Source organism: Calidris pugnax, unplaced genomic scaffold (genome assembly GCF_001431845.1).
Source record: "Calidris pugnax isolate Ruff unplaced genomic scaffold, ASM143184v1 scaffold69, whole genome shotgun sequence".
Taxonomy (NCBI): Eukaryota; Metazoa; Chordata; class Aves; order Charadriiformes; family Scolopacidae; genus Calidris; species Calidris pugnax.
The window spans coordinates 1,199,049-1,222,419 of NW_015090859.1; the positions used below are offsets into that span (position 1 = coordinate 1,199,049).

The 23,371-nt window shown below is 40.8% G+C and overlaps 2 protein-coding genes across 2 annotated transcripts in view; one reads left to right on the forward strand and one right to left on the reverse strand.

Moving 5' to 3' along the window:
• The window catches only part of GRTP1 (growth hormone regulated TBC protein 1), a 50,775-nt gene extending 41,469 nt beyond the window's left edge, over positions 1 to 9,306 (forward strand). The window contains exons 6-8 of the mRNA XM_014944175.1: positions 6,374 to 6,546; positions 6,669 to 6,854; positions 8,792 to 9,306. Coding sequence (XP_014799661.1) covers positions 6,374 to 6,546; positions 6,669 to 6,854; positions 8,792 to 8,881 — 449 coding nt within the window. The 3' untranslated portion in view covers positions 8,882 to 9,306. The remainder of the gene's footprint in view (positions 1 to 6,373; positions 6,547 to 6,668; positions 6,855 to 8,791) is intronic.
• Positions 9,307 to 11,021: 1,715 nt separating this feature from the next.
• Positions 11,022 to 22,410, reverse strand: LAMP1 (lysosomal-associated membrane protein 1). Its single transcript, XM_014944174.1, has 9 exons — positions 22,260 to 22,410; positions 21,725 to 21,840; positions 19,827 to 20,040; positions 19,560 to 19,721; positions 15,663 to 15,880; positions 13,860 to 13,982; positions 12,984 to 13,053; positions 12,643 to 12,813; positions 11,022 to 12,044 (listed from the first exon to the last, which is right to left on the reverse strand). The coding sequence occupies exons 1-9, from the start codon at positions 22,393 to 22,395 to the stop codon at positions 11,905 to 11,907; spliced, it is 1,350 nt and encodes a 449-aa protein (XP_014799660.1). The 5' UTR covers positions 22,396 to 22,410; the 3' UTR covers positions 11,022 to 11,904.
• Positions 22,411 to 23,371: the final 961 nt, after the last annotated feature.

Sequence of the window (23,371 nt, forward strand, 5' to 3'; positions counted from 1 at the left end):
TTTTTTTTTTTTTTTTTTTAAAAGGTAGTTCTGCCTTCCAAAATGAATTGGACTTGCTCATGTTTTTGGTTTTGTTTTTTTTTTTTTAAAGCTAATGTTCAGTTGTGAATAATACAGCTGCTGCTGGTTCTGATTTGAGTTCAGTACTTCAGGACAGAAGTTCTCGTTCAGTTTGGTTTGATGAAGGAAGAATAAAATATGGCTTGAGCCCATTTTGGGTTGGTAGGTTTGTTGGATATTTTTTTTTTCTTGCAGTTCCCTGGAAGATTAGGAACTTATGTTTTAAAAATAACATAGTTCAGATGCCATTTAACCACATATCTGCAGGATATCACTTTGGCCAGGACATCTGCAGGGGTTCACTTTGGCCTGATATTGCAAAAAGAATTGGCAGTACTCTTGGTTTTCCTCCTCTTCCTGTTGTGACTTTCTGATTTCCTCCCAAACATAGGTTGTCCAACGTTCTGTGCTATGCTTGTGATGTGGATTCTTAGAAGACCTGTTGCATCTTTTTGGACCATGTCATGGTAGAAATAAAACAGCAGAAGATTGCCCTGCCTTCTTGGACAAGTCAGGCTGAGATTTGCCAGCAGGGAGAATGAGTGAGTTAGTAAAGTGTGTAGGAATAGCATAAATGGCATTTAGAAGCTCTGAAGGTGAGAAGGGACTGCTATCAGAATCTAGTTTGACCTCTTTGTAACTGAAGTGATGAAACTCATTCCATGTGTGTTGCTTTAAGTTCGTAAACTCGGCTATGATAGCATATCTTTTTGGAAGGGAAAACTTTGTACTGCCAAGGTTATTTAAAATAACCCCTGTCTTCAGTAACATGCAAACAGCTGAGTTTTTATAGTGAAGGATTACTGGAAAGGATTTTTCTTCCCACAAAGGCACGTGGTGGAATCAGTTGCTGTTTTCACTTGAAATGTAGAACCAAGTGCTTTTCATAAAGTTGGCCAGTTCCGTCCATGGCAACCTCTGCTTTTGCCCGCCAGCATTGAGGTCTGCTCTGTTTGTCTCTCTTGGATTCCAGAGAAGTCTGGTAGTAATGGGCTACAGCAAGATGTTGTTGAATATTGCACATTGGTATAACAAATGAGCCATTTTGGCTTGTTTGGGGGAGGAGAGAGAACTTTAATCCCCCACCCTGGCTCCCATGGACATTATAAACATATTCTTGTGAATAAAATACTTTGCATTGCTTATGACTGAGAAAAGTTAAACCAGCTTATTTTTAATTTTTCAGTTTGGTTAAATAAATTGGATTGCCAAGACAAATCAGTCAGTTTGCCCCAGGCTGGGTTATATAGGCTTTTGAAATAATAGTTTGAAATGCTGGAAGATAAGCAGCAGAGCTGAGGTCTTGTCTTGGGTGTTTCTATAACACTAAGAATTCATATCATGTTAGTTCCAGTAGGAGTATTTATATTTAACCTGACATATGCACAACAGACTTAAAGGATTCTTTTTTAACTTCTGCAGCTCTGACTTGTTAGAGGTAATTTAAGGCTATAAGAGTTCTGCTTCTTAAACTTTTATTTTTGGAACCTCTTAATCTATTTGTAATGGAGAACAAGGTCATAGAGTCCCTACAAGCTTTATCCTTATTTCCTGCAAATCTCATTACTGCTCTGGAGCACAAGCAGGCAGTTATGTCTTAGTCCTGGACATCCTGGTAGGATTCAGAGAGGTGCTAATTATTGTGATGGGGGGGCGGTGAAATGTAGTTTAAGGACCATCTCTGCCAGATGCTGCACTAGAATACGTTTCAAGCGACACGACAGCATGCCACGGTCTGTGCAGTGTTAATAACAAAAAGCCCTTTAAACAAGGGAAGAAATCCCTTCATCTAGTCACCTGTGTTGTACAGTAGCAATAAAATACCTGGCAGTTGGTGAAGCTGGCTTTCCCTTTTTGCTGTGCAACTCCAAGAGGAACAGAAGCTGATGATCCTGGCAGAGCCATGGGGCTGTGCTGCTCTTCAGGGTCAGGACTTTGAGGAAGAGGCACTCGGTGGGGTGAATTCCACGTGGGGTGCTGCCTGCATTGCCCTCTGCTACACTCTTGGCCACTCCTAAACTTAGCAAGGCATCCAAAATCCATAGGCAGGCACCCATCTCTGCCAGATGCTGCACTAGAATACGTTTCAAGCGACACGACAGCATGCCACGGTCTGTGCAGTGTTAATAACAAAAAGCCCTTTAAACAAGGGAAGAAATCCCTTCATCTAGTCACCTGTGTTGTACAGTAGCAATAAAATACCTGGCAGTTGGTGAAGGTGGCTTTCCCTTTTTGCGGTGCAACTCCAAGAGGAAGAGAAGCCAACGATCCCGGCAGAGGGACTTTGATGAGGAAGAAGCACTCGGTGGGGCGAATTCCACGTGGGGTGCTGCCTGCATTGCCCTCTGCTACACTCTTGGGCACTCCTAAACTTAGCAAGGCATCCAAAATCCATAGGCAGGCACCAGGAATGACAGACTGGGAAAAGAAGGTGCATGTGGGCAAGCAACAAACAAAGGAAAGCTGAGAGGAAAGTAGGGGAAGCCTAGGGCCAGGTTGGAAGAGAGCATGGAAACAAGGAGTTTCATATATATTGCACATTGGTATAACAAATGAGCCATTTTGGCTTGTTTGGGGGAGGAGAGAGAACTTTATAGAATGCAATAATAGTTTGTAATACAATATTTCATGGATTGCCTTCCAGAAAAAGATGTGATGAAAAGCAACGTAGTGTGTGATCACCTAAATATTAACATTATCTCTGCCATTTGACAATTTGAGGACTAACAGGAAGCAACATGGCTACATGTTTTTTCAGGAGGATGATGCATTGTCAGAGGACATTCCTATAAACCAATTTAGATCAGTAGGTGCACAATATAATTAGCCAATATTTGTGTTGTGGTTTTGGTTTTTTAATTAGTAAGTGGCAGATTAGTAGTGGTTACTGATTCAAGTCCCATTCTGGGTCATCAACTGCGCAGTATTTTGCCAGATTATTGAGAGGGAAAAATAACTAATAAGCTAATTAAATGTGGATTGTGCAAATCTAGAAATTTCCAATAATTTGTGAAATGGAACATAAAGCTAATGTACTTCGGTGGTAGGTGAGTAAAAATAATTTGCTGCACAGAATCTTGTGAAAAGCAGCTTTGTGCTGTGGGGGAGGGTTAGGCTTGTGTAGACTTTTTTTCTAAACAAGGATATCTTGACTTGAGGAGAGATTCTGGGCAGAGCAGCCAATTATAGAAGATTAGGAAAATAGGGCACACAGTGAAGCGTTTGCAGCAAGGGAGAGCTGCAGGATTTTTGCTGAGGGGACATTTCCAGAATGCTTAGGGACTGTACATCCTTAGCAAATAAGAACAGAAGAGCCCTGTAGGTTAAATGTTACCAAGCACCGAGGCTCCGAACCAAGTTACAAAATCATTTTTATTAGTCACACCAGACATGGACCCTGAAAGGTGGCTCAAGGGTGATGGTGGATCCTCTTCTGGCTCGCCTGTGTAGTTGTGGCTGACCCTGCAAAGACTTGGTGGGGGGCCCCTGGGCAGAGCACCAGGTGTGGGTGCTGCTGGTGTGCTCTGGGGTTCTTTGTAAATGAGCTGTGGGTAAGTTTTACACAAATACACAGTCCTGCAGGAATGTTTCTGAAGGACTGGAAATGTGGCTTTCCTCATTTGAGAAGCTAATTTTATATACATACATTTATTTATAAAATTGTATATATGAAAATTATATATTAAATTATAATTATATTAATTATGTGTAATAATTATAATTAATACCCACATTAACTATAATTAATGTACAATAATTACATATAAAAAGGTCTTGGATGCAGGTTGTTCTAATGTAACTTTTTTCTGTTGTGAACTGGCAGCTGATCTGCTGGAAAAGAGCTGCTACTCGGTTATTGGCATTTGCATAAAATCGTTAATCACTCCTGCTCGTGCAGTGGGGCTGGGCTGAACGGTGCAGTGCTGTGTACCAGCACACATGGGAGCCCCCCCTGCTCCACGAGGAACAGCAGGAGGCTGCCCCAGATAAATGAATAGCTCCTTTTTTCCTTTCTGTCCGGCAGTACAATCTAACAAACTTGAACGAAATGTTAATTTACACGGCGGCTTCCCGGCTGCTTGCTGCTTCAGTAATTCCAGAAGTGACGTATCCAAGTTGTGGGGCTATTAACTTGTTACTCGCCAGCTCTCAGAGAGCTGGGGGGGTGTCTGGTTGCCTTCTCCCTGAGATCCTGACATTTACTTTGCCGTACAAATTAAAAATAGCAGCTGCTGTTGATGGCAGCGTATCGGATGATTGCAGCAGCGCAAAGGAGAGAGCGTGTGGGCTGCTCTCCTCCATCCTGAGGACACTTGCTGGCGGTAACTTGAAGAAGGTTTAAGTACTTGCATGTCTCAGGAGCACAGAGAAAAAAAAATGGTTTGTGCTTGTGCGAGAGGAGGAGGAAGGTTAGGAAAGGGAAGAAGGTTCTGTTATGTGACATGCGATTCTTGGTTTTTCACTGACGTTAAAGCAGCATTTAAAAAAAGGATTACTCAGCCAGTTAACATTACCTTCATTCCAATTCACAGACGAGCACAACACTAACACAAAATGTGGAGAAAGAGAAGTTTCTGTGTTGGCTTTGAGGTCACACTGTGACTCTGTTTGGTTTTAGTACACTTTTTCATGGAGTTACTTGTGCTTTAGCGCTTGTAGCTTTCCCTCAAGCAACTGAAAGGCAAATGGTTTCAAGAATGTATATAGTGGCAGTGCCTCTTATGTCTGTAGAGGAGTTTTAATTATCATTCTTCCATGGGAGCAAATTAAAAAAGGATCACAGACAAAAAGCTAAAGTTTGAATGTGATGCTCCTTAGAACCGTAAAAATGCCTGTAGATGTTTTGCAGTTTGAACAGGACAAATGAAGAGCAAATAGTTCCTGGGGTGGGAAGTCTGTTCAAGGAAACCACTGACACAGAAAAGAGTGGAAAATTAAACTGCTCTTGTGATTTCATTAGAGAAATTAAAGTGGTTATAAATGTACTGCATACTTTGGGCATCTTCTTCAACTTATTTGTGGCACTGGGAGCTTTTATTAAAATTATTTCAGACGAATGGACTTTGCTCTGATCCCTTCATCTTCATGTGAACAATCAGTCTATGGTCTGTGTCTGGGAACCTTGGTAGACACCACTAAGTTAGAGAAACCTGAATTGCGGCTTTCCAGAATTGGTGAAGGAAAGAAACATAGAGAAAGGTGCTTGTGTTAGCAGTTATTTCTTTCAGTAAATAATGTTAATAGCATAGGTCTTGTCAGCAGAGCAGTAGTGAACCCTCAATGATTACTTCCCAGGACTGGAGCCATCAAGTCCAGCTTATATGTTTCTGTCAACATCTGAACCCATAATATGAATTCCTTAAACATCTGTGTAACTCTTGTCCCATGCTGGGCCATCTGAATTCTTATGAACTAAAATAATCTTTTTCTTCCCTTAAGTATACCTGGAGCGACTTGCTTATAGAACTGACATGCTCATTACTCATCCTGCACTTTTTGGTAATGAAAATACTTAACCCTGTTAAACAGGCTGTGGAGTAACAGTCAGAGCATGCTCCATTTTTTCTTAATTTTGGATTTAACAATTTAGTGCAATGACCAGCAGCGTAGGAGACGTAGATCTAATTTCAACCCCTGTCTCTCAGGTAAATTAAGAAGGAAGAGACATTGCCTGGGGGAACTTGTCATTCACTTCCTTCTAGTATTATTCTATGAAAAGTGGGAGTTATCTGGCTCGGAGAAAAACACTTAATGGTTAGGTCATACCCTAGGAGTGGTGTCTGGCCTCCAGCACTGCTGTGCAGCTGACACTCTCAGAAATTCACATTTTCCATTTTGTGACTGGACCCAGGCTAAAGTCTGTGAGTTGTTTGGGGATTTTTTTTTTTTTTTGTTACTTTTCTGGGTGTTATATGGACTGGGAGGTGTGCAACCCCCACACATGGGAAGGAGGTGGTGGTTATATTGAACTGTTTAAATATTAGTAAGCCTTCTATAGTTTAAGGTAGTAGTTAAAGACTACCTAGATTATCCTTGCTTGGGAAGGAAGAATGAATTGCCACAAAACATCAGAGAAAAAGAAGATACTTTAGTAGGCATGAATGAAGTGCTTGTGTAGAGGGCTCAGCCATGGCTAAAGAGAATTCCTGTATGACCACACTGCAGACATCTTCATTGCATGGTTTAATTTACTCCAACTTGGGATTCATAGCCTCAACATGCTTTTATGTGCTCAGCTGTACAGGAAATTCTCTTCCTTTTTGTGGAAAAGTCGCGTCCGCAGACTCTTGAATTTTGGTTTCTTCTCTCCAAGATTATTACAGTCCTGCAATGTTGGGCCTGAAAACTGATCAGGAAGTCCTTGGAGAACTTGTGAAAATGAAAGTTCCAGCTGTGGCAGAGCTGATGGAAAGACACGGAGTCATGTGGACCCTAGTGGTGTCACGCTGGTTTATCTGCTTGTTCATTGACATTCTTCCAGTAGAGGTAATCGGGAACATAAAGTTCTCAATATACACTCATGATCATTATCTCATTTGTAGTGCTTTAATAATAATTACCTACTGGAAATCCAGAAGCTATAATCTGAATTTTCTCCTTTCCTGCAGACAGTGCTCCGAATATGGGATTGTTTATTCTATGAAGGGTCAAAGATCATCTTCCGCGTGGCCTTAACCTTAATTAAGCAACACCAAGCTTTTATTTTGGAAGCCACGAATTTCCCTGACATTTGTGATAAATTTAAGGAGATCACCAAAGGAACATTTGTAACAGAGTGTCACAGCTTCATGCAGGTAAATTCTCTGCAGCTTTTTGTTGCTACAAACTAAAAATAAGACCGACTTAGAAATGTTTTGCTCAGTCAAAAAGATGGATACAGTTAGGAGAAATGTATCTGTAAGAACTGCCAAGAGTATGAAGAATGTTTTTATATAAGAAATATAAACCTTTTAAGGATTTTTTTTTTTAAATAATTATCATCTAAACCCATGCACCATAATACATTGTCATACAGGGAATTATTTTTTTTTTTTGCCTTTTAACTAGTTAAGGCAGGATGTCTGACCAGAAAAAAACTCTTGTGCATTCTTCTAGTGAACTATGCATTGTGTTCCTGTGCTTTTTTTGAGATTAATTGTAATAGAGTATTGTAGAATAGACACAAAGTTAATTTTAAGCTTGCATTGATAAATCTTCAGTGCCAGAATATAAGCATTATGTTTAGTCAAAGAACAAAGAAGTAGCACCAAGTTCTTTTTTCCAGACAAAATCCATGAAGTTGAGTGCTCAAGTCTTAGGATAACCTGCAAACTAAGAATTATGTTTTGTGAACTATTAATAGATTGGATGCCAAATCTGTATAAAACACTAGATTCAGTGCTTAACTCAGATTGTTAAGTTTTTTGCAATTAACATATTTTACACTTCAGAAGCACATCTGTCATAAATCATTTGACCAACTCTGCTGTCGTTGTTTGCTAAGTGTGCACAAAACTGTATCTCAATAGGTGGCTTCTACTCCCAGGAGAGTCTTGTGCCCATGTCAGAGCTCCGTGCATACATTTGTTATAGCAGGATGCGATTTATGTTTCATCTTTGCTCATAAAGAAGAAAAATAGCCTTAACTTACTAGTGTTTGTGAGCCTTTCAATGAAAGGAGCAAGAAAAAATAGATCACAGGTACAGCTTAATTTAGAAGGGAGATGGTTGAGGGATTTTCCCATTCTGTAAAGGGTTTAGAATAAAAGTTTTGTTTAATGTTAGCTGCCATAAAAATACCACTTCAGAGGCCAATATAAACACTTGACCTTGAAGGACTTCCCCCCCTGCTTAATTGCATTACATTTTACAGCAACTGTTTTTAGAAAAATCAGGTACCTTTTTCTTGCAGTTACTCTGAATAAAATATTTGTTCTGTGTTGGTTGCTGTAGTGAGGGAGCTTTCAAGGCAACTAAATAAACAATTTAGGTTAGGTTCTTAAATTTATCTTTGACATGCATACTTTAGGGTTTGGTTCTGTTGGTTTGTTTTTTTCCAAGCAGTATAGATAGTGGAGGTGATGACAGTTGAATATTATATGCCTCCCCCCACCCCACTCTGAACAAAATCATAGTTTTCAGTTTAATGCAAATGCAGACTTCTTTACCAGAAGTTCTGTTCAAAACTGGCTGAATTATAATCTCATTTCCAGAGCTGTCAGTTACAACTACAGAGATCTGAGGGGCTCACACATCTTAACTGTAGATTAAAGTGCATAAACTTGCAGTTTGCTTTGTAGCTCTGTTCAGTCAGAAGTTTTAGATGAAATAGTGAAAACAAATGTATTGTTCTTGAGCAACAAGTCAAAGCAAAAAAATATTAGATGTGTGACAGTATTTGAAATGCCTCACATTCTCACATCCATATACATTGCTACTCTGCAAAGCTCCGTAAAGAAGAAAAGCAAAATATAGCAAGGAATTAAGACACAAATGCCTTCTAAAATAAGTGTAACTGGATGCTTCTATTCAAACTAGTTTTTGTGTAACTTACAGCACTTGTTTTGAGCTGCAAGTTTACCATGTTGTTACAGCAGAGTAGGTGAAGATGCCACCCTGTTACATGGAAGCAGTGTTTTCTCAGTATGGATATCAAAGTAGGGATTTCACACTTCAGAGGCACACAAGAATTCCAGCATGTTGGCCAAAGTCAGAATTTTAACAAAGAATTTTTTTTTCCTTTTACCCCCAGAAAATATTCACGGACCCTGGAAGCTTGTCCATGGCAACAATCAACAAACTGCGAGAGACTTGCAGAGAGAAGTTGCTTGCTCAGGGATAACTCAGCGCATTTAACCAGGTGGTCAGACACTACAGCCATTGACACATTCCTCTATTTGCACTAAGGCACACTTTAAGCTTTCCACGAGTTAACTGACACTTGACCAATTGTTCCTGCCTTTCAAGTAAGTGTTGTTAACACTTTGTACTGTATGTCAGACTCCATAACTGGAACTGGTGGTTCTGTTTTGTTTTTGTTGTTGGGTTTTGTCTTTTTTTTTTTTTTAGAGGATTAAAGCATTTTCAGAGTAGAATGTGACCAGTGTCAGGACACTCCTTTTAAAAAAAGCAGTCACCATACTTGTCTATTCAGGGCATTTTGTAATGTTAAAACAAACAGGTGTATAAAATTACATATCCTTCCTACTGTATTAACTGTGACACTGCTATCATTTGTACAAAATAAATTTATTTAATTTGTCAGAACCTGTTTCTTGGTGTGAAGAGAGCAACGTATGTGAGCTCTTTCCTGACTGCCAGTGGGTGGCTAGAATATAAGCTGCTTCCTTTTTCCTCACTGCTATCACTTAAGGAACTGGGTAAATAGGGCAAAGTGCAGGGCAAGACAGCAATTAGCTTCACTAGCAGTTACTCTCTGTGGTGTATAAAAGTAAAGGCAGCAAGGAACATGTACAAGGTCCAGGCTACAGAAAGCAGCTGGAAAACTTCCTCTGTAACCACTCTTAGTTCATTATATGCTTATTCAGGATTTTCTAGGTCTAGCACAGTAGGTAACACACAATTTGACTTAAATCTAGAAGCAGCATTTCTCACTTTGTAAGGGATGCTGAAAGTAGGTGCTGTACTTTACTGAGGTTGCACTACAAGTGCTATATCCTTATCTACCTCTGTCCCTAAGAATTTTGAGAGAAACACTTGTAAAGATAACAACAAGCACAATTCTCCCTTGACAGCATGAGACATGGGGCAGTTCCAAAGCTGTACCTTAATGCAAGTCTAAATGTCCTGCCCCGGGCAGAAACAAGCAAAGCAGCAGCCCTGCCCTGGCACTAAGGCCACTTCCCTCCCTGCTGGGGCCAGGTGCTGGTGAATTCCTTTATTGTCCTTGCAGAGCCCTCTCGTGGCCAAAGCCCTTCCCTCTCCTTCCTGATGGGGAAAGGAGGGAAGAGTGGAGCCCAGCAACGTGTGCTTTTCATTCTTCCTACTGGGGAAAGTCTCATCTTCTACCCCACGCTCCTTTTCAGACTCTACTCCAAGCTCTCTTCCTTCCATGTCAAGGCAGGCTTATCTCTCTTCCCCTCCCTCTGCAGATTGAGTTTCTTTCATTCCTCAGCAGGGACAAAAAACAAGGGAAGTTTTCACAGGCAGTAGATGAGTGCTCTCCTAGACAAGTAAAGGCAGTTACTTAACAATATGATTCCAAGCTCTCTCAGCCTTTATGGTACCAGACACCCATTTTCCTTGAGTACTGAACTGTAAGCACATCACCAGGTATTAGGAAACACTAGTTTATTCACCACTGGCAAAATCCATAGCTTCCAGGTCCCTTCAAGGTAGCAGGGACTTACTGCTATGTATTCAGTTCTCCCTGTCAGAAGAACAGTGTTCTGTGCAATGTTTGAGTGTGCCTTGGTTCCTGCCCTCTGCAGCCAGTGCTGTTAACACCAAAACATCCTGCAGCAGGGAGTCAGGGAAGCTTTAAACACAAAGGTTCACTTCCAAGCACATTACAACACACACAGTCCTCAGCAGACACATGTTTCCTATTCCATACTAAGAATCCAATTTCAAAATAAAACCTAAAGTATTATTTACAAGTCCTTTACCAAGTATCTTAGCAGCACTTTCAGAAAGCAGTGCTTAGCCTGACAGACCAACATACTGACATCTCTCAGCAAGCAGCAATTTAATGGAAGGGTTAACTCCTCTAGATCTCAGGTTACTGATACACACAAGCCCTACCTGTTTCCAGACAAAGCCCAAAACAAGGGGCTGTTCTGAAGATGCAAATACAGTTAAGCCTCACATTTGGGCCACAGCAAAAAACCTTAAACACTTGTTTAACATAACTCCACACTAAGGATTGTTTAAAGCTTCCGAAGTAGAGCCAAACCAAAACTTTAATCCTTACCAAATGACCAAATGTTTTTAAAGAGCAATCAATCAGCAACACTAAGATATACAGAAAAAAAAAGTGTCTTTATTAGCATTGTTACAGGCAATGCATACATAAGAACTGATCCTTAAAGTGTACAACCCCCCAGCCAAGTTTAAAGCAAGAGAATCAGCAGATTGAGATCTATATTGTACACATGTGCAGTAACAGGATCTCTCTGGACCTTCCAACAGAAGAGACAGAAATCACTTTACAAAAAAAGGTAAATAAAAATAACACCCATTTTAAAAAAGTACCAGCTCCTAACAAGCTGGCAGAGCATCAAAAATATCAAACAGGGGAGTTGTCCAATCATAAAGAGTTCCTGTAAGGTTTGAGTATTGCGTTGTTCACACCCTGCATATGCCAGGCATCGAGTTTAAAGCTTAGTAAAAAATACACACCTAAGAGACACGGTGGAGTTTAGATTTTAAATTTCAATTTTGTCAGTTGTTACTAAATTTCTTTAAATGCATCATCAGTGTATCATCATCGCTGGATGGCAGCGGTACAAAGAATAAACCTTTTCCCTTTGTTAAGAGTTCTGAAACGGAGTCAGTGTGAATTAGCAACGTCCCTCTCTGGAATCTTCAGCTGACATTACCTTATGCCAATTCCAAAAAAGCACCCTTAAAAACTTTTAGCTTGTTTCTAAGTGGGTAAATATTTAAACTAGTTAGCAAAATTAAACACCAGAATTTTCAGAAGTTATTTTTGTGCATAGTTAAATGCTGCAAGATGATTTCACATTTAATAAAGCAGACTTTAAGAAGCAGCAATTTGCAAGAAAAGGTGTTCCCTTACATTATCACTCTTAGCTCAGGGGAAATGTGTGTGGGTTTTGTTTTTTTTTTTTTCCCAGCTTCTTGCAATTGCTTTTCATCTACACTGGGTTTTAGTGCAAGTCATTAAATTGTTTGATATCCAGCATGGCTCCTCTTTCTCCCGATCAAGTAAGCAATCAAGACAATTAGAACAAGACCAGCAAGGGCTGCACCAACTATTATAGGGATCAGCATGTTGTTTTCATCCAGTTGACATTCTTCCACTGAAGAGAAAGAAAAAAGACCTGTGTTAGGCACTAGTGCTCCAACAAGATCTCTATATCCAGAACTGAAGCTTCTGCTCCCAGCACATTGATAAAACCAGCTCAAGTGAACTTGTAGCTTCGCTTGCCCACAACCCAAAGGAAGCCAAGCCCACTAAGATTGTTCAGGATGAAATCTTTCTAGTACTAGTTGTATGCACAATATAGAGATTTATAATAATTAATTCCTTCTCAAGATACATCCATGCGACTCCCCTAGCCATTTGGCTTTAACCACAGTCTCAAAGTACAGCATTAACGAAAAAAAGTCAGGAACTTCCCTGAACTTTGCCCCTTTCATACAACTATCCGAACACAGTTAAGAGGGAAAGTTAGTGCTCTTCCTTAACCCTTCTCAGGACCAGAAGGAAGAAGTCCTAGGTATTTCAAAGCTTCTTACATACTTCTCTTACTAGCCCTGACAACATCTGTAATAGGGCACACAGGGACTAAGCTCAGCACCCACAAGCTGACATTTGACTACAGAATATTCCATGTTTATATTGAAGTGTGCTTCACAAATTTTAGGTTCCCCCATCCCCAAACATAAACCTCTTACCTGCCCCAAACTTGTCTCCATCAATCTTGAAAACCTGGACTTGAACATTAAATACATTGAGGAGGGCTTTGTCCGTGACCTGGAGATTCTCCTCTGCGCTGCACTTGTAGGAGTTCCCCACTGTAGCTCTCAGCTCGCTCATGCTGTTGTTCCATGCTTCAAACTTTGGAACTGTGTAAGAGAGAGTCTTATTACCGAATCCTGGAGAGCAGTAGCTGTAAGCTCATACAGCCTGAATTCCATGCATTTATCCCCAAATTTTCTGACATGGTATTTAATGCAGGCAACCCCTAATATTTATAGTGGTAGTAGCTGAAAGTAGACTTCTTAGAAGTCCCTACCTTTTGCTTCAGAAGGCAGCGTCGTGCTTACACTCACGCCTTGCAGGAAGAATTTTGCAGCACTTGCATTCTTTTACAAAAAAGAAACAAGTAGTTATTTAAGCTCATGATGTACAACATAAGCTGTTAACATTCCAGATCAATTCTGCGTGCATTTTGAGAAAGGTTTTTCAAAGGGTAGCCCATAATTTGGATTAGCATCCAAAGGAAGAGCTCGGCTGCACCTTTTAGAGAGAAAAGCTACTGGAGGTATGCACCTTAGGGAAAATGACTCTGGGGGAGGGAAGAGGGGCAGAGAAAGGGGGACTGTCACCCCTCAGACTGCTGACTGGACCTCTACACTAAAGGAGTAGTCTCACCCATGCCTTCACCAGGCTAGTGCAGTGATATCACCTTCGCTACAGATACAGCTTTAAAGGAGCTTGGTACCCCACACAGATATGGAGCATCATTTAAAAGCAACAGACCCAGATGATCACATTTGATCAATCCCGTGAATATTAACAGCAGCACAAAGCTGACACACACAGTGGGATTCAGTCCTCAAGGGTACACAGCTCTAACACAGCACTGAACCAGGGATATGGGAAACAGGATTTCCAACCATCATAAGACAAGCACACATGGCTCTTGGGTGTACACAGAATATTAATAAGAACTAAAATCTAGTTCCAGACTTAAATGAGATGCCTATTTGTCCCAGGCAATTCCTAGTGCTATTTCCTCAGGCTATTCCTAAATCCTAGCGCTGAAAACAAAGGAATTACTTACTCCCCTTCTTATAGTTGCATCTTTTTTCTCTTGTACTTGCCCCAATTAGTTTTCCCACATGAGAAGTCCTGCCAGACCCTACAGGCTTTGTCTAGAGATTCTTACCAGTGCAAAGCGGAAGATGACCCTTGTTTTGTCAAAAGTCAGATTCAAGACGGCAGACGTATTATCACATGTCCCAGACGAAGTTGTATTATGTGGTATGAAATTCAGCAAATCCAGCCCCATCTATGAGAGAAGAAGATCAATTGTGACATTTGAAGAGACTAAAACATCCCCATACATTCAATGACTTCTAGCTTGCTTGTAGTCACATGCATACAGTGATGTTTGCCCACACATTTTACAGAGAGCTGGGCAGGTACATGTGCAAATTACCCATGTTACCAAGGCTGGTACAAAGAACAAAGGGCATCTTTGCATGCCTAACAAAGCTTTCCCCAGCCCTGACTGGCCAATAACCTCCTGCCTTCTCCACCCTAAACTTCTTCGGTCCTAGCAGCTTAAGGAAAAACATTAGTAACCACCACTATGCAGGGGGCATTTGACATAATCAAGGGGACTGCCTGTAAGCATGATCATTTCGCACATCAGTTCAAAATGCTTTAGTTTTGCCCATGGTACATGATTTTATACTGTCCTTATCTGCAGAACTCTGTGGGTTAAATGCACTTGCCAAACAATCCAACAGAAACCTTCAGTAGCTCTTAGTTGACCTTCACGTGACTGGAAACCTATTTGCCACCTCCTCACTGGTCATTCCCCTAGAAATCAGCTGTTCCAGCAGAGCTCGAATGCCATGCTACAGGACACGGCTTACAGAATTTCACACAATTACAGTGGCTAAGAACACCATCATAACCAGCTACTGTACAGCCACAGACCAGCTATCAGTGCTCACACTTTTACCTCTCAGTCATCATCATCATGATAAATAAATGCCATAGATTCCTTTGTACCACCACACACAGCATCAAGGAGCTAAATCCTATGCAGACACCACCCTCCTCACACCAGGTCCTTTATCACCAAGATCCAACCTAAACTACAGAACAGGAGCCATAATTTTTTGCCTGCACTTGTCCTCGTTACCTCAGATTAAGCCACAGGATAGGAAAAAGCAGCTTGTGATCAAAGGTCCTTATAATAAAGCTTTATTGAACATAAAGGCTTGCAGACCCTTGGTTATTGGTTCCTGCTGAGGGCCTTTAGCAGTCCTTTTGGGATTACACTCCTAGCTTTGATTTACTGGTTAGTGGGTAGCATGTTTATCAGTGGGGCTGGAAAGTTGGGCCTTGAATCAAAAATGGAGGGACAGAACCTGCGCCAGGGCTGGATGTTACATAAACCATGTAGCATTTTTGCTGTTAAAATCAGTAATTAAGTAGCTCTTAAGCATTAAAGTCAAACCCCTGCCTCCAGTGCTGGCTGGAAGTTCACTGAGTCACAAGTCTGTCCAGTTTTACAGTAGCAGTAATTTTCCCTTCTAGTAGTCATTCACTGGGTTCATTCAGGTACCTCAGGCCAATTTGTTGTATTTTATTTGACAGTTTAAAAATCTTGTTGAGATGGCATCTCTGATAATAGAATTCCCCCTACTTGTATCTTTAGTAATTTTTACTGCTCCTGTGGAATGGCTGTATACACATAGTGGATTTGACAGACAAGTTTAATACTCTCAGTAAGAGTAAAAAAAAAAATAATCTTTAACGACCACTTTCAGTAGAAGAGTATTGTTTCAATCATCACTGGACTAGTCCAAGTTAAGCAATTCAAATAAAGGACAATCATGGATGAATACTACAAAGAACTGGGATTTTTAAAGACAAAAGTTAGCCAATAATAATTTATCAAGTTTTCCCCAAAGAAGGAATCTGAAGGCTTTGAAGAAAGAAAAAAAAAGTGTACCTGTTCATCTTTTTTCAGGTAGGTGATATTAAGCTGTAACCCCATGTAGGCAAGTACACAGGTTCCATTGGGACCAGTCACATTGTATTTACCAACTGCAGGATTTGGGGGCGATGCAGTTGGTGCTGGGCCAGTTGTTGGAACCTGGCTGGTTGTCTGTCTCGGAGTTGTAGGCACTACAGCAGTAGTAGAGACCATATCTTCAGCACATTCTGTCTCTGGAGAGAAAGGAAAACAGTCATTACCAAACAAAATGAAGCTGTGGGACACTTTAATGCTCAAGGGAAAGGAGGACACAATTTCAAGTAGCTTTTCCTAATAAAAAAAGATAGTAAAAGCTGATAACACAATGGTAAAGCATTACCTAAAGTCTTGTTGAAAAGTTTGAGACACTTTTAAAGCCTGGCATGTGAAAATGACACCTGCTGTTATTTACAGAAGTTCATGGTGACTGCATGTGCTTTTCTTCATGTCTGTCATTTCACTTCACCATCAAGTCAGGGTAAATAAGATACTGCTATGCTGACAGCGTTCCTGCTGCGTGTTCACAGCAAGGCTGAGATGACTGTCCCTCACACACTGAGCACTTGTGTGCTAGGAACAGTTCTCCTGCCTGCTGTTAAAAGTGCTCTCCCAAGAGATGTGTTGTTCTTCCCCTCCCTCCCTCAGTTACACTTCCAGGTGGTGAGGACCCTTTGTCATTATTTTGGCAATACCCACAGTAATATTAGAATCCCACTGGACCTCCCAAGTGCTCATACGAGTGCTGTGGCCCTTCTGTCCTTAACAAAGGGATTCTAAGACACTGCTTCTGATGGCAAATGTTTTGCTACACCCTCTCCCTTTGGGTCTCACATCTATCCTTTAAAACTACCTTCTCTTTTCATCCAGTTCAGCAGCAACTTCCAAGGCAAGAGGAGAGAGAAAGAACAGTGACCCTGATTTATTTACTGGAGTACTCAGAAATACCTGGCAGCAAGATCTTAACTTGATCTGGAAACCAAGAAGGCTCCTGCATTGAACATCTAAGCCAACACCAAAGGTCAACAGCAAAGATGTTACTGTGGTAGATGCTTTCATGTTCTAAGCCAAGGTCATCTCCACATGTCAGGGATAACAGCTTGCAACTTTATAAGGATGACAACAACTGCAGGGGCAGTCAATTCTGACTCAAAGGGCCTACTGATAAAAGTTTAATCCATACATACCTTGCAGATACTAGATGTCTAATAAATAGCCTCTGAACTGAAACAGCAACTTAACTTTCCACTATGGCTCAGAAAGAAGAACTCTAAATCACACCTTCTGAACTCACACAGACTCCAACATAGCACGCTTTCCTATTTCTACTCCATTTTTGGAAAGTCAAAGAGCAGAGGGAAGGTGGATGAACAGAGGAATGACACTAGCTTTTGTAGACTTAACAGATACTAGGTACATCCCAAAATGTGTTAATTTCCTAACAGATAAATCAAACATCAGCTTTACTTGGTACTTCAATGGAGAATTTCCCTCCATCTGCAAGACCCCAACACATCCAGCCTCTTCCTCAGGTTAGCAGAGACAGAAACAACCAAATCACTTCAAGTGGAAGTTTGTCCTAGGGTGGAGTCTTGATATTTTTACTGAACTGATTTACAGCATAACTCCTAGTAACTCTTCAAGACAGATTTGGAAACAAGACAGATTCTTACGTCTTTCTGACAGTCGTAGGAAAGCAGCTGCCAAAACTACCCACAGATAAAACTAAAGCCTCCTTTTCTTCAGAGCTGCAGATAATCACTACCACCACCTCAGTCACTAACTTCTAGGTATGCTGACAGAAGTTACCATTACTAGTGATGCACACGTGCTGAAAACTGACTCTTCTTCCCTTCAGTGAGCCTTGCCCACATCACCAGCAGAACTATCCATTAATGAAGAAGTTGCAGGGGAAAAAAAAAACATTAAGGGAGAATTCCAGATCTAAACTTTTTCAGTAACTAACTGCCAAAAGAACATATGAGATCTCAAGCCTACAAGTGTAGAAAGAAGGAACCTATCTAGAAAGAGCAAGATATTTCAGGGTCAGGATTAAATAAACGAATGAAGTGAGAATTCTTTAACCATCTGAATTAAAAAAAAAAACAACAAAACAACCAACAAGTAAGAGCTATAGCTCATTGTGCAGTAGGAATAGAAAAAAAAATATCTGGGTGCAGTCCCAAGATAGTAATAAAAACTTAGGGATGATGATAATTTAAGGAAAAAACTGAGCATGGCAGTATGGGCAACAGGAATATGGAAACAAATAAAACAAAAAACAAATAAAACACCCCCCCAAAACCGTGAACTCAGACCAAACAGTAGATATCCCAGGAAATCACATGTTTTTTTCTGAGGACCAATAGTTTCATCAAGACAGTGATACCAGGGGATGGAGAAAAGAAACTCCAGGGAAATGATCCTGGCAAACTAAAGTGTGCATATTCATCTAAAAAGAGAAGTAGTAATTAGGAATAGCAAAAAAAAAAAATCCACAAATGATGACAAACTTGTGTTGCACAAGGAACACCCTCCCCAAAATAAGGCAGTATTGATTTTTTTTTTAACCAAAGGACTATGTAAGAACAGATAATAGGTGGTGTTAAAAGGAAAATTATTACACAGTAGGGCGATTTTATCGAAGCTCCATAGAAGTTTAAAAACCAGCTTTTCATAATATCATGGCTTATGTTCAAGCCTGCTGACAACTGATCACTTATCATCCAGGATAACTACTGGATCAAGAGATCGTTTAAAAAATGAGATAGTTTTGAAGACTGGAGTAATGGAAATCGGGGGATTTGGGGGGGGGTGGGTGTTTAAAGTTACAAATGTAGGTCCACATCTTTGCTGCAAGGTAGTTCATGGAAAAGACTCATCAAGAGAATGATACACACTGAAATCAGAGCCAGTCATGTGAGGCAGCCATAAGAGACATCAACTCCAGTATTACCATCCATCAGGCACAGTATTTTTCAGACATAGGACAAAAATATAGATATTCCTGTAAAAGGCACTTTTTCAATGTATCCATCACATACCAGCACTGACTACCCTGGTTTTTAAGATTCATTTCAACAGGTGCATAAATGAGATTAACGGCATAAGACAGGAAAGTTTTACGTTTCCCAGAGAAGCTCAGACCTCTTACTTGTCCCAAAAGTAAGGCTAAGATTTATCACTCCCTGAGATACCACAGGTGACTAAACATCAAGAGCCACATAAACTGAAGAGTGTTGCCATAAAAGCAAAGGACATGAACACACCATAAAGTAGTTCGTCTTCTAATCAGTATAGCAGGGAAATTAAAAAATGCTTTTCAGTGCAAGCAGTCCAGACAAAAAGTCATTTTGTGATTGGGCCTGACAGAGAAAGAACATCACTGTTAGAGCTTATATAAAGCCTCCTGTAGGAAGATGTACATAACTGCTCCCTACAGACCAGTCCTCTATTGTCTGCCATTATATCCCTGATTTTCCCTGGAGCACACAGTAACTAGTTCAAACTACTTTGGTAGAGGCACAGTACTTGGAAGTTATCAGATATTTCTTAAACTAGGATTTTGGCCACATGCCCAATCAACCCACTGGGTTTACAGCACATGTTTACACCCATAAATACTCATGAACAGGAGTGTTTCCTAATACCTGTACAAAACCCATGGGAAAACAGCCTGCTATCTTCTAGTCCTGCATGCTGACACCCCTGCAGAGAAAACCTAAAGCAGGTCTATTCATTTCAAAAGATGCTGCTATCAGAGCTTTAGATCCAATTTGTACCTGCCTAAATATGATTAGTCAGGACTTAAAAAGAAATAATCTATTATTGGAAATATTAGCTCACCAAGTACATTTTCTGCTACAAGATACCTACTGTTTACACTCAAAGTGCCGTTTGTGAGATAGGCTTCCAAAGTAACGTTGCTAAAAGTAATGTTCACATTCTTTATATTGACTTGCTTGGAGTTGATGCATCTGTATTTTGTGCCCAGGTATGCCTGAATAGTAGTTTCGTTTGATACTCTCTTTGCTACTCCTGTAAAAAGATTACATTGCATTAGTATGTAGCAGTATTTACAGAAACAAATCAGTATTACATCTGGAAGGGTTAGACAATGAGAACAGGAAGCTTTCATTTTACCTGCAGTTGAATTATGGAATAAAGTTGCATCTGACAGATTGTAGTGGAAAACTAGCTCTCCGACTTCGTACTTGTCTGCATTTTCTGAGAAATTCAGGCTTAATGAATGTCCTGCTCCAAAACCCAATACCAGAAGCGGGTGAGATGTGTTACCGTTACCACATGAGCTCTGATGCTCTACTGTAGCATTTTGTGGAAGAAAGAAGTGTGCAACCTGCAGGTCAGAAAATGAAACACATGTAAATGGGACAATGTAACAGCTCTTCCTTACTGCTTCTTAAATATCCTATAAAAATGTTATAATACATACAGTTAACACTGATACACACTATAAGATGACTACTTACACACCTGTATATAGCAAGTACCATGTTGCTGGCACTTGCATGTCTAAGAATATCGTTCTCTGAAATTTGAGGACAAAACAGTACATACTCACAGCACCTCTGAAACTTTTTTCCCCCCTAAACTAGCACTATGAATTTGCAGGTACTTCTGTGCTAGGCAAGTCAAATCTGATGTGCTCTGGATACGTGAAAAATGGAAGAATTTAAACTTTGTTTCTTGTAGTATAATTGAGGAAGAAGAAAATCAAATGGTACAGCCATAGTTTGGCTATAATAGAATCATAGAATGGTTTGGGTTGGAAGGGACCTCAAAGATCAAGTTCCACCCCCCCTGCCATGGGCAGGGACACCTCCCACTAGAGCAGGTTGCTCAAAGCCCCATCCAGCCTGGCCTTGAACACTTCCAGGGATGGTGCATCCACAACTTCCCTGGGCAACCTGTTCCAGTGTCTCACCACCCTCATAGTAAAAAATTTCTTCCTGAGATCTAATCTGAATCTTTTTTCTTCCAATTTAAAACCGTTTCCCCTTGTCCTATCATTACCCTTCCTGGCAAAGAGTCCCTCCCCAGCTCTTCTATAGGCACCCTTCAGGTATTGAAAGGCCTGAAGGCCATTACATACTGAGAGATAACCTGGTACCTGAAGACCAATACAATGTTTACTGGAAAGTTTTGAGCTTACTACTTACAAGAAGAAACAGCCAAAAGCATGTTATGAAAGCAGTCCCCTCTGAATGCAAACTTGCATACCAGTATCAGCAGAATTTCAGACCATCAGCACCATTGAAAGAGTGGGCTATGCAACGTAACTTTCAGCTCAAGTCACATACAGCAAGTGTACCACCGGCAAAGCAGATGGATTGTTTTACTCTCGCATTACAGTGATGGCTAGGAAATCAACTTCAAGAGTGCCTCAAAACATGCAGCTGCAATGAGATTATAAATAATCAGCAATTCCTGTTCAGTAGCAAAGAGACCAAAAAAGTACACTGAACAGCAGAGTATTTGTAAATAAAAATCCTTAACTTTCCTTTAACAGGCTTTTGCTGTTAATATGGAACAACTTGTCTGCGCTGCACTAATGTGTAGGTACACTGAAAGCCAGAGGTTTGCCCCCTCAGAAGATCACACATTTCAGGGAAGTTTAAAAGCTACATGCCACCAGCCATCTCAGTTCAGATTTAGTCCATGTATGTTTCCAAGTTCCAAGTTCACCAAAAGACAACTTGTAGAATTTTCACCTCTACAGCTCCAGAAAAAGCCATTTTAGCTACCGATAGGACTGGTGTGAAATTTCAGTCACAAAAGTAATTTCACACATGTATTGTTTGTGGTGGTTTCAGGCACCCTTAACCCTGTAAAATGAGAAGAAGCATCGGTAATAAAGAAATGAAAAGTTAATGCAACATGACAGGTCAGGGGGAAATATTTACTGAAGCAGTTTTTTCATGTTTAAATATTTGTTCAAAGCTTAAATACTGCATACGTGCAGAAATACCACACAGTTTATAAAGACAAGTTAGAGACAAGCAGTGAGATAACCCCCTTACCTCTTTTTGCCCGCTGCTTTTGTACTCCACTGAGAAGGCTACTGTCAGATCAGCGATTATGCAGACCTTACCACTTGAATCTTTCACCTCAAACGAAGAGGAAGCCTGTAGAAAGCCTGTTAAGAATGACAAGTGGTTAACCTGGTGCCACAAAAGTTTTTATTTTTGATGCCAAAGAAATAAATATGTACAACTGTACATTTTAAGAGACATTCCTAAACAACAGTTGAGTTTGGAAACTTGGGTGTTAACACACCAAGCTTCAACATCACTAGTACAGAGAGGACAAATTTAACACCCCATTTATACAAAGCCACCCAAACCAAAACTGTTGACTAGCTGTGTCCTCAGAGGGTAAAAAGAACTTGCAACAAACACCAGCCATACTGTTGAAGGCAGCTACTCAGTGTTCAACCTACACAGCCACTATTTTGCAAGCTTCAGCCAGAACTGACTTAACGTACTTGATCCTGCACGCCCGTAGCCCCCAGCCTTCCCCCCACAGCACACCATGCAGCCTTCATTCCCGCTGTACCAGGACACTCAGCTGTACATCCACTGAATGCAGCATTTAGAAAGCTTGGATCGACTGCAGATGTTTTGGAGGGACTGCCAAAAATAGCACGATGGAGCATGCCACCCTTGCCAGGACAACTTCTCTTTACTGTCATCACGCTCTCCGCACTTGAGAGGAGGATGGGGGCCAAGACCTTGAGACGGACCGAGGTTATGTTTTTCTGACTGGTTTAAGCTAACCTCAGACCCAGCTGCTGACAAAAGCATGACTTCTCCCCTTCCCTCCCCCTCCTCGACTTGCTCCCCTCCAGCCCTAGAGCTCAGAGCACTAGTACAAGTGGCCACACTAGCACTGACTCAACAGGGGAAGAACATGTGGCCAGAGGAGAACAGGATCAGCCCTTCTAACAGCAGCGTGGACTTGGACCAGCGTCCACTGACAATGAAGCTCCACCTAGGGAATGCACTGCTGCAGGTTGGATACAGCCAGAAATCTGGTTCTCTCTTACATTGGTTGCAGGAAGGGCTAACTGGATAGTGCTCCCATGTCTGAAATCATACCAAGGTGTTCCAAGTTCTTTATTGTCAAGAATTTTTTTTGTTTTCTGGTTCTTAATCACCCGCACACACACACATCTGAAGCAAACCTCACTGCAAAAAGCCTGCATCATTTTCATGCCACCACTTTATCAGCTTGCATTTGCAACAACTTCACTCTTGCAGAAAACCTGATAAAAAAGTTGCTGCAAGACATAAACCGCTATCTCAAGCAAATAAGCTGTAAAGAGTCAAACATGCTAATCCATTCAACTGCTGATAGAGCGAGAAGATCCAACTGAGGAATTACTCAGTACCTAGCCTCCCTGCCCAAGAAGTTTTCAAAACGCAATTCCCAATTTAAAAACTTTTCACTATAAAACTATGGTGCATACAATTGTATTAAGACAATTAGGAAAAACTGGACTTTTGTCAGCTGGACTTTGGTTGAAGGTCCTTCAGTTGAAGGAACACATTGGAAAGAATTTCTCTGGCACTCAGCAAGTATTTTCCCTTGTTGCCTTCCCCTTAGCAACAATATATCCTCCCCCACCACCAAAGGGGACCAAAACTTAAGCCAGAATTCATACGTTT

Excerpts from the sequence above, each read along its gene's own strand:
- LAMP1 (XM_014944174.1), bottom strand. The coding sequence starts at position 22,395 with ATGACAGTAAAGAGAAGTTGTCCTGGCAAGGGTGGCATGCTCCATCGT. Across the intron at positions 19,722-19,826 it reads ATTCCATAATTCAACTGCAG|GAGTAGCAAAGAGAGTATCA; the intron begins GTAAAATGAAAG and ends ATCTTTTTACAG. Across the intron at positions 12,814-12,983 it reads GCTGCCTTCTGAAGCAAAAG|TTCCAAAGTTTGAAGCATGG; the intron begins GTAGGGACTTCT and ends TCTCTTACACAG.